At 37.1% G+C, this 11,751-nt stretch overlaps 1 protein-coding gene and 1 non-coding gene across 2 annotated transcripts in view; one reads left to right on the top strand and one right to left on the bottom strand.

Annotated features, from left to right (window-relative positions):
* CCDC39 (coiled-coil domain containing 39) overlaps positions 1–9,414 on the top strand; it is a 49,567-nt gene extending 40,153 nt beyond the window's left edge. The window contains exons 14-20 of the mRNA XM_006084880.3: positions 1,663–1,786; positions 5,717–5,876; positions 6,299–6,405; positions 7,102–7,242; positions 7,389–7,565; positions 7,708–7,787; positions 9,255–9,414. Of these exons, the coding sequence (XP_006084942.1) occupies positions 1,663–1,786; positions 5,717–5,876; positions 6,299–6,405; positions 7,102–7,242; positions 7,389–7,565; positions 7,708–7,787; positions 9,255–9,414 (949 nt within the window). The remainder of the gene's footprint in view (positions 1–1,662; positions 1,787–5,716; positions 5,877–6,298; positions 6,406–7,101; positions 7,243–7,388; positions 7,566–7,707; positions 7,788–9,254) is intronic.
* LOC111825134 lies at positions 5,086–5,188 on the bottom strand. Its single transcript, XR_002828255.1, has one exon. It is a non-coding gene; the product is annotated as a U6 spliceosomal RNA (small nuclear RNA).
* Positions 9,415–11,751: the final 2,337 nt, after the last annotated feature.

Below are 11,751 nucleotides of genomic sequence, written 5' to 3' on the forward strand. Positions count from 1 at the left end.
GGTTCCACTGATCCCGGGTCGTGAGGCTTCGTGGTCTGTTGATCCCGGGTTCGGAAGGCCTTCGGCTCCGCTGATCCCGGTGCTGGGAGGCATATTACCCTTTTACTATATAGGATAGAAGCCTGGGGGCCGGCTGGTTTGCCCTGAAGGGTGTCCTGGATCAGGGGTGGGGGTCCCACTGGGGTGCCTGGCCAGCCTGGGTGAGGGGATGATGGCTGTTTCCAGCTATCACACCCCCTTCAGGGTCGGGGTCCCCACTGGTGTGCCTGGCCAGCCTGGGTGAGGGGATGATGGCTGTTTCCAGCTGATCACACCCCCTTCAGGGTGGGGGTCCCACTGGGGTGCCTGGCCAGTGTGGGTGAGGGGATGATGGCTGTTTGCAGCTGGTCACACCCCCTTCAGGGTGGGGGTCCCCACTGGGGTGACTGGCCAGCCTGGGTGAGGGGCTGAGGGCCGTTTTCAGGCTGGCGGGCGACTGAAGCTCCAAACCTCTCTTTTTCTTTTTTTTTTATTCTTGGATTTATTTACCTTCTATGGCTGTCACTGGAACTGAGAGCCGGCTTTCTCTCTGAGGCTCAGCTCCAGCTCTGAGACCTCAGCTGCTGAAAGCAGGTATCTGGTTTGTTTGGGTTCTATAATCGAAACACTGTTTCAACTCCAGCTCTGAGGCCCGGCTGGCTGAAAGCAGGTTTCTGGGGTTTTGTTTAGCTTCTTTATTTGTAACAATGTTTCTTAAACTGCAAGCTCAGAGGCCGGCAGCGGCAGGCGGGGAACGTTGGCTTCCTCCGTCACTGAAGCAAGCAAGCCTCCTGTTCGCTTCAAGCTGCCTTGCTGCCGGCCGCCATCTTGGCTGGCAGTTAATTTGCATATCGCCCTAATTAGCCAATGGGAAGGGTAGCGAAGGTACGGTTAATTACCATGTTTCTCTATTATTAGATAGGATAAAGGATGAATAAATATTTTCTGATGAAACAAGAGTAATACCTAAAAATAAGCAAAGTGTAACTTCTGATATTAATGTTTTACCATCAATTTTCTTTAGGAGTAGGAAAACTGCAGATTTCCTTTCAGCATGGTTGGGTGGCCACTTTCATGTGGTTGTAGTAGGCAAATGTGTCACCCTCCATGCATATATGATTGTTATTAGTATTGTTATAAGTTAAAAATAGTTCATAAAATGTAAACTTACTGGAATAAAAGGAAAAATTTAACCAGCAGATTTAGGAATCTAAACCATGGATTTCTCATATTTCTGCAAGCTTTGTCAGGAGGGACACTAACTATCCTAGACTATCTTAAATTTTTTTTGGTAAAAAACACATAAAACTTAGCATCTTAACCATATTTCAACACACAGCTCAGTAATGTTAAGTATATTCACATTGTTGTGCAACAGATCTTCAGAACTTTTTCATCTTGTAAAACTGAAACTATATCCATTAAGCATTAACTCCCCATTTACGCCTCCACTCTGCTAGCATCCATGAAACTGTGGCACTTGTTATCTTTCAAATAGGGTAAAATCTGAGACCCTTCACACTGAATTATAAAAGTGAAAACAGTAGTAATCCAAATACAGCTGTCTTCCATGAGAACAATATAGTTCTTTTAAAAATAGTATTTGTTTTCCAGTGTTTAATTTTTCTTTTCTTTCCATATTAGTGCTGAGTTTCATGAGCGGCTAAGTAAAATTGATAAGCTGAAGAACAGATATGAAATTCTTACTGTTGTTATGCTGCCTCCTGAAGGAGAAGAGGAGAAAACACAGGCCTATTATGTAATAAAGGTAATCGTGATCAATTTATTGTTGTGATAGAAAGAAGTATCCTTTCTTTGTTAACAACCAAAATGGCATTTTTTTCCCCATGAAATTTCAAATTTCATAGCAGTCTAGGATCCATTGCACTTAATTGGGGCCATAAAGCATTAGTTGCTAATTGAAACACTGAAGCTCTATTAGTTTTATACTCCTCCAGTCCATGAGTCAAAGAGTTCTAGAATACTGTTTGACACTTTTTTTTTTTTGGCATCTTTGCATCCTATTGTTTCCCCTCATTTATTCAAAATTCATAATTTTTTTACCCTAAAATCTACCATCACTCCTCTAGACCTTACCATCGCCTGGAGTTACACCACTTCTGAAATCTTATCCCCAAATTTACCATTGCAGTCCTGGTATGGCAGAGATCCAGAGAGTAAGAGGGGCTGTACCTTCATATTAGGTGGGGGACAAATGAACAGGTGAACCTGCTGTTCTTTCTGATGGTTGAGAGTTGTCTGCTATCTTATTCCCATTTTTCTTTGTGTAGCATCCTTACGTTTTATGCATAACACTTCACATGTACCGGATGTGTAAAAATGAAACATTTCTTTATAACTATACTCAATGTGTCTTATGTTGAGAAAAATTATCAACTGCCTGAAAATGGGAAAAGCAGTCTGTAGGTGTGCAGTGATGCCACCGTGTGGCGACACCAGACTTGGCATTTTCTAGCGGGCCCTCCAGGGTTATTTGATTCTGTAGGAAGGTACACCTTCAACAGATTTCTATTGACTAAGCTACTTTATAACTCTGTAGGGACAGATGTTAACTTGTAGGAAACTGAGTCCACAATGCAAATGGATCTTGGCTAGTAGAAATACAACTGATTAAACTCTATAGGAAAGATAACCCAAGCGTTACATTTTGTTGCCCTAAAGGGTATAGTTTCATATATAGGTAAATTTATTTCAGCATTTGTGTATATTAAAGCTGTTCTACTTCTCCCTTTGAACTTGTCTAACATCTTACGGGTTCTTTCATTAATGAGTTGAATAAAATCTTTGACATGTTCATTTTATATTTGAGAATTTTTTAACTCTTTGAAAATACTTTAGCAGTTTACCACTGTAAAAAACTTAAACTTTCCAATTAGAACTGTCACTTTTGTTTTGGAATGTGGTAGATATAGGAATGTTAATTTAGTCATATCAAGATTCTCTTCCTTCCTTATATCCTTCAGGTTGATCTTTCCTGATGGGCACATATACATATGTTTACAGCATTGATGGAAGAGGAATTTGGTCACAATGTTTACCACTGTTGTGTGTCCTGCGTGGTGTATTGCAGGGTGGTGTATTGGCTTTGAGCCAAATGCTGCCCAACATTTGTGCGGTACACATAATACATCACCTCATTCAATTATAGTCTTGTCTATGGCTGCATTCATACTACAATAGCAGTGTATTAAGTACAAGTAGTTTTAACAGAGATGTCATGGTCCATAAAGCCTAAAATATGTACTGTCTCACCCAGGATATGCAGTTTGCTGAGCCCTTGTATTAAGTTTGCTAGAGTTGCCATAACAAGTATGACAAAGGCAGTTTTATGGTCTCCAGTTCTGAGGCTAGAAGTCTGAAATAAAGATACCAATATGGTTGGTGCCTTCTAAAGGCTGAGGGAGAATGTTTACACGTCTGCTGGCAATCGTTGGTGTTCCTTGGCTTCTGGAAGCATCACCATGATCTCTGTCTTCATTTTCACATGGTGCCCTCTCGTCAGTCTTCCCTAAGAATGTCTGTATCTGTGTCCAAATACCCCATTTTTATTAGGACACCAATCGTATGAATTAGGGACCACCTTCATGACCTCATGGTAACTTGACTACATTTGCAAAGACCCTATTTTTTCCCAAATAAGGTCACATTTTTAAGTACTGGAGGTTAGGACTTCAAATCTGTTTTAGGGGAAACAATTCAATCCATTGCCCTTATTTTTGATCCTGCAATAGGTTCTTGCCTATGGGCACACATGGTTTTGCTCGTCCTTTTACCCACCCTGGCACGTTATAGTATCTGACTCTTAAGAGCTAGAGTGAAAAGTATGATCAGTAACCAATGAAGGACTATCATCTTTCAAATCTCATATTTAAATTCCTCTTAGTCTTTTTGTAAGGCAGTTCAATTCTGACAATTTAATGAAACTGTCCAGTAAAATTAGGAAAATGTTAAAAATGTTGACATAAATCCATAAAAATTTCTTCCAAATATCAGTTTTTCCAATCCAGGATAAAAGGTATACATTAGATAAGTTTGATTTAGAGGCAAATGGGATCAGAGTGTTAGAAGTTTAAGTTATATGTGGAATTACATAAGAAATCTGTGTAAATGAACAAATTCAACCTCTTCATTTGACAAATAAACTGAACTCAAGAGAAGGGAATTATTTAATGTTATTCAGCTCACTAGTAGGACATTTACAACTAAATTCTAGCTGTTTTGATTTGTTCTAGCTCTCACACTACACTGTATTTTGAATGAATCATTGCCAATTCTAGACTTGACTTAAAGGAATTAGATATAATTTATCTAAAAACTTTATTTTTTTGCTAAGCTTTGTGACTATGTACTACTTGCTATTATTTTTTATTATGAACTATTTTATTATGTACTAATATGTAGTTATACATAATTTTTGGTAGAATAAGACAAATATCAGAGAAAACATTAAAAACTGAAACATTACCAAACATTTTTTTCCAATGACCATCTTCTGGTTTAAATACACACACCTAGGGACTGAGTAAATTAACCATTTTTTACTAAGAATGGGTTTGAGTACTTTTAAATATATATACATGCCCTGGTAACCCTTACCTGGAGCAGTTCTTTTGGAATTATTAGGGTACAGCTCTAGAGAGCCTGGCCGTGACAGAGGTACGATGGAAAAAGTCTCTGAATATGTCCACTCACTGAGGAATTTCTGGTTTTCAGCAATTAGTAAACTTCATTTTCCCTACCCACATTTATCACAATTATCTTTCTCTAATTAAAAAAATTAAAATGTGGTAAAATACATAAAACTTGCCATTTAACAATTTTAAGTGTACAGTGGTATTATATTCACATTGTTGTGCAACTAACACCATTACCAATCTCCAGACTGTTTTCACCTTCTAAAACTGAAACTGTACTCATATAACAGTAATTTCCCATTTCCCCTACACCAAACCCTGGCATTCACCATTCTACTCTAAGTCTCCATGAATTTGACTACTCTAGGTACTTCATGTAAGTGGAATCATGCAATGCAATATTTTTCCTTTTGAAAATACGGAACACTTCACAAATTTGCATGTCATTCTTGGCGTAGGTGCCATTCTAACCTCTATAGTGTTTCAAATTAAGTTTGTGCTACTAAAATGAGTACTTTCTCTAACTTTAACATTACTAACTGCTCAAAAATGTTGAAATACTATTTCTATTAACACATATAACTACAACTGGCTTGGAAATGACAAGCATTTACTTTTCTGGGTGTGCCCTGTCTCACCTCTTTTTTACTCCTATGATATAAAAGGAGAAAGTGTTCCTAAGTTTCTTTCAGGCCAGAAATATATTCTATTTAATATCTACTTTGAAACCTCCTTCTAGTTAACTCTTTCCCTTCCCAGTGAAGTTTATACCTGCTTGACATTTTGGTAATTTTTGTTGGCGAGTTTAATGTAAGCTTTGGTTAGTTACTGTGTTTCCATTACTGTTTTGTATCCTATGTGCTATATTTTGTAGGCCTTGAGGATTTGCTCTTCTGTAAATCAAATGAAAGAAATAAATGGTGCTTTATATGGACCGCAAGGCAAATTGGTATTGTTGTGAGTTAACTATGACCTGCCCTAAAAACAGTCCTTCTCCCCACTGAGAAATACTATTATTTAGTCTTTCTATTCTGTTTTTACAGGCTGCTCAAGAAAAAGAAGAACTTCAAAAGGAAGGTGACAGTTTGGATGCTAAGATCAACAAAGCTGAAAAAGAAATATATGCTCTAGAAAACACCTTACAAGTGCTGAATAGTTGTAACAACAATTTCAAACAATCTTTTAAAAAAGTGACACCATCTAGTATGTAGGAGTTAACATTTTAATGAATATATGCAATGAAAACTTTAGTTATTTGTTTTTAAAAAAGGAACACTGAGCAATGGCAAACAAAAGTGAACTTGTTTGATTGAGTCAGAAAAACCACCCCCTTTTAAAATAAGTGCTAAAGTGTTATTTCCATTATTACTAGTAGTTCTAATGATACAACATATCACTTCTCTAGGGGATTAATTTCAAATCCACAGAAAATAGCACATTAGCTTCCCTGTGTTGACTAAACAAGAGTGGCTGCTACATATGCCCATACTGTTTTTCAACAAGTAGACATAGGAATTTAACCTTTTCATAAGAAGAAATGTTAGAAATTTAATATATGTAAGATTTTAAGATTGATTTCTACAGAACATCTTAAAAATTTAAACTACAAATTGCCTAAATTTTAGGTGATGAGTATGGACAAAAAATCCAACTAGAAGAACAGAAAAGAGCTGCTGATGAAAAATACAGATACAAACAAAGACAAATTAGAGAGCTACAGGAAGACATCCAGGTAATTCTACAGGCTTTAGTAATAAGCCCTTAGTAGAAATAAACTAATATTATGTCTATTTTCTTACCCCATAATTTTTTTTAGAGAAATAGATGAGATGTCTCATTAAAATGAGGAAAAAAGTGATTAAAAGCATTAAAAGAGCTAAAATCCCTGTGTTAAACACAGGATGGACTCTGAATCATCACTTGTTAGTTGTTGAATCATTCATTGCTAGTTAATTATGATCTATTCCTCTATCTTTTATTTAATGTACTCTTATTTTCATTTAATTCCTTAAAGATTGTTTCATAAAACAAAAATTCAAAAGATAAAAATAATCTAGTACACAGAAGGTGCTAAAGCACATTACTGAAGGAGAAAACAATGTACTTGGTAAGCAGGCTCTACATACAATTCAGATTTATTTTTTTTGCTAATAAAGTTGAAGGAATAGATGAATTGTGAATCTCTGAAAACTGCATGCATGTTTTCAATAGTTATTAAATTATTTATTTTTCCAAGTACCATAAAAATACTTTCCAGTAGAATTACATACAAAATTTAGTTTTAAAGTCATTATATATATTATTTACCAGCAGAATATGTTATATACAAAAGTAAATGAATCAAGATTAAATGAATATTTGACAAATAGCAAGTTATGTTACTTTTGATTCTAATTAATAAATATTTTAATAATTTTTTTTCCTGCAGACCATGGGAAATACTTTAGAAATTATAGATCATTTAACACATAATGGCAAAGAAAAATTATCAGAGAAGCAGGCTTATTCACTTCAACTAAGTAAAGAAATTGAGGAGCAGAAGCCAAAATTAGAGAGAGTAACTAAACAGGTATTGATATTTAAAAAAAAATCTGACCTGTCATATTTACATTTTTTTGAAGTTCCAAATGGTAAACCCAAATCCTTTCATCCATGAAAAAACATTAAGTTCTGGAAAACAAGTTTAAGTAATAATTGACTACTGTTGACCAACAGTGTGCAAAACTCATCAAAGAGATCCGTCTTTTGAAAGAAACAAAAGAGGAAACACTAGAAGAAGGAGACATCAAACTTCGCGAACTGAAACAGTTTCACCAGGTCATTGATGGAATGCTAGCTGATGTCACAGCAAATGCCGAGATCCATATTATCCTTCAAACATACTTTCAACAGGTAGTCACTGTACCTTCTAGTTAGAAGTGTTTCTTAAACACTTCATGAAAATAATCTATGGCATTCATCAGAGTGAAATCTAATCACAAATATTCTTCTAAAACGCAGTGGTACTAATGACTGCTATTGAATGTACTTTCAGAAAGGTCTGGAACTCCCTACAGCTAGTACCAAACACGGGAGCCAGAGATCTCCTTCACAGGCTTCACTACTGTCACTAAGGTAAGTGGAAGGTTAAACCACCGCGTCCTCCGCGCACCCAGCCACTCCCACATGGCCACCGCGGTTGGATCTGCCAGCGCTCTCCTCCTCACCCACCTGCCGAGGTCAGTGTCACAGATGCAGGCACAGCCAGCAGGGCAACTTGCTTTCCAACCTCTTTCCATTACTGCAGAGTGCTTTGTGACTACCTGCTATTTCAGTAGGGTAGAGCAGGGTGAAATTTTAGAGGCAACTTAGATGTAGAGATATGAAGTATATTATTAAAACCACACTGCAAAATTTTAAATACTCAGGATTTGATTTGTGTTGATTTAATTTGCTAAACAGGAAATTACTCTTTACTTCCAGTTTAGTGTTATCTAGAATTCTATCATCAGGGATGTTCAATCAACACTCTTATGCTTTGCTGACAAAATAAAATTAACAATGATCCTAACTTTTAAATTTCCAATCTCCTACCTTCAGCAGCCACTTAGTTTTCATTAGTCCATGTAGGGATTTCACAAAGACAAAGGAATGTACTAAAAAGTGGGGTTTAAATAAAAAGAACTGTTTTTACATAAACTTGGTGGGCAGCCACTTGAACATCCCTATAACATCATATATATATATATATAAAATTTCTCACCTGAGGGTATCTTTATTGATTTGAGAAGAAGAAAAATGACTAGATGCCTCTTGCAACCTAGGTATGTGCCCTGACCAGGAATCAAGCATGCCACCTTTTGGTGTATGAGACACTTTAACCAACTGAGTTACCCAGCCACGTGCATGTAATTTACAATTATATACAAAAATATATTTTGTAAATTCTCACCAGAGGATATTTTTTACAGATTTTTTAGAGTGGAAGGGAGGGAGGTGAGAGAGACACACTGATCGGTTGCCTCCTGCACATGCCCCAACCAGGGCCAGGGATCGAAACTGTAACCTAGGTATGTGCCCTTGACCAGGAATCAAGTCTGAGACCCTTCAGTGTACAGGCCGGTGCTCTAACCACTAAGCCACATCTGTCAGGGCTATATTTTTAAACTTAGCATTTCAGAATTATGTAGCTAGTAATGATTTTCAAATGATCCCACCAGGACACTCACTTTCTTCTCTTATATAACCTATCATTTACTCACTTTGCCAGCACCCATATGCCCATGCCTTTTTGTTACCTTTTGTTTAATGAATTCTGCAAATCTTTAAGTTAATTATAGTTGAAAACATTTTTCTTTATAATTTATATTTGTTAAACTATTTTTTTTTGCTGGTTTGAAACTATTATGTTCATTACCTTTTCCTTAAAAAAACTAATTTCTTGATATTAAAGGTCATGCTTTAAAATTTATTATTAATACTATTAAAACTTTTTGCTCTCTTTAGTTGTGTGATTATGGTATCTTTCACTATTAATGAGGGGGTCTTTATTAAAGTATAAATTTTGAATTAAATTTATAATAACTTTGTATTTTCTTCTAGGTCATCTAGGAGTTCTGCTTCTCAGACTTCACTGAACATATTAGAGCTAACCTTCCCACCCTCTTCTTCACCATCTGGCAGCACTTTTAGGTCAACTAGTTCTAGCAGTAGTAGTGCCAGTAGTTCCAGTAATGATAAAAACAAAAAGAGCAGCAAGTAAACATTTTAATCTCTCTGAACAAACTATAAACAAAATAACCCAAATTTCACTTTTAAAATAGTAAATTTCACTTTATACTTTTGGGTGCTGTATAATGATATAGAGTCCTATTGAAATAGTGTGGAAAATGAAATGACCAGACAAGTTTTATCAGTGAAAAATGTGAAAAATGGTAGTTTAAAAAAAGTCAAGCCAAAGAAATGTTTAACTTTCTTATCCTTTTCCTATTATCTTCTTCACATATTATACCTGATTTTAACAAGGTTATATATTACACAAGTGTAGGGAAAACTGTGTTTTCCACTGTTATTTTTATGTCTGTTATAACAGAAAATAGTTGACTTTATTATTTCACACTAGCCATGCAACTATGTTCACTTAGAATCTTTTAGGAAGATATGTTTAAAGATGAAGACTTCTAACACTACTAAAATTTTCACTTATCCTAAAAGATCCTGAAATTAAGTTTTCTTTATTCAAAGGAATATACTTCCCAGACTTTTGGGGAGAAATGTTAGTTTATTCTTTGAAATAATTTTAAAAATGTTAACCAAAATATAGCATTACCCTCACCCCTCCACCAAGAAAGCAATTGCTAGGAAAGAGAAACAATGCATATCAATAAAAATGCAGCTCAAATTTTTAAGAATTTAAATTTAAGAATCAGTCTACTTTGATCTTGAAAGAAGTCAAACACATTAATAATTTTGCTCTCAAGATAGACAACCAAGCATAAAGAACAAGAGTGTACTTTCAAAATTTTCTTGAATTAATAAACAATATAAATATTTACAATTGTCATTGTTTAGAACTGTCATTGAAAGGCAGTAGTGATATTAAATGTTTGGCTGAAACATTGTTCTAAAGTGTGAGATTTTATTTAATAAGACCTAAAACTGATTAATCTTATAGTCACTTTGTTCTTATTCTCTGCCTTATATTACTTTGTAAGTTATTTGGAACTTGAAATATTCCACACGGTTCTATGAAGGCAGGGGTTGTATCTTACTAGCTCTGTGACCTTGGAAAAGGTCTATGCTTCTTTCATTTGTAATATAGGGACAGTAATAGTTACCTACGCAAAACATTTACAAAAATAACGGAATATATACAAAATGCACATGGCCTGACATAGGAACTGCACAGGGACTTCTATCCATTGAGTTACCACCCAGATCCTAGCACAGTATTTGTGGAATGGTTAGGCTCTCTGGCCAGAATAGAAGTCTACATTTAACTGTGAAAGTAACAGTTCCAACTTCAGTGTAGTAATGCTAAATGATGAGACAAGGGATTAACCCCATTATCTCCTCATCTGGAATTATCTTAACATCCACCTATTGTAAGAAAGTCAACTATCATTTATTATGGAAACCAAGATACAGCCAGTGTACGTATAAACTATAGACATGAGGTTATGGCAAAAAACTGAAGGTATCATTAGGGATTCTTGACAAGTGTGTCCACAATATTTTTTATTATGATGGGTTTCCTGAACACATCCTTGGAAAATGGAGTGTGTACTCTGCTTAAGTGTACTATGTCCAAGGAAAGAAGCTCTGGAGAAGATGGACTTTCTAAATCCAGGCAGGCTATTGTACAAGGTACTAACCCTGATTTTTTTTTTTTTTTTTTGGTACCTAAATGTTAGCTTAAGCCACAAAAATGCTTTATAAAATTACAGTACTTATTGATGGTGATGCTCAAGACAATCTACACGAATAAAAGAAAAAAGATGCTAATTGACCATACCTTCACTACGCCCATCAGCCAATCAGAAGAGTATGCAAATTAACCCAACAAAGATGGCCGTTAAATTTGCATACTGCAGGCAGGGCGGGGCAGTGCCATCCGCCGCCCGCCCCAACCCCGGGATTGGGCCTGTCGTGTGCACAAACTGGGGCAGTGCCCCAACCCCGGGATCGGGCCTGCCGTGTGCGTGACCCGGGGTGGTGGGTTGGGGCAGCACCATCCACTGCCTGCCACAACCCCAGGATCGGGCCTGCTGTGTGTGCGAGCCGGGGCGGTGGGTCGGGGCAGCACCATCCGCCGCCCGCCCCAACCCTGGGATTGGGCCTGCCCTGTGCAACCCCGGGGGAGGCGGGGCAGGGCACCGCGGGATCGGGCCTGCCATCTGCCACCCGAGGGAGTGGGCCTAAGCCCAGCAGGTGGTTATCTCCCGAGGGGTCCCCAGACTGTGGAGAGGGCACAGGGTCCGGGCTGGAGGGGACCCCCCCCCCCCCCCTGCCAGGTGCACAAAATTATTGTGCACCGGGCCTTCTAGTTTTTAAATAAAAAAAAATTTGTTCACTCGGGGGGGGAGGGGGGTTCCCTTCT

Source organism: Myotis lucifugus, unplaced genomic scaffold (assembly GCF_000147115.1).
Source record: "Myotis lucifugus unplaced genomic scaffold, Myoluc2.0 scaffold_14, whole genome shotgun sequence".
NCBI classification, from domain to species: domain Eukaryota; kingdom Metazoa; phylum Chordata; class Mammalia; order Chiroptera; family Vespertilionidae; genus Myotis; species Myotis lucifugus.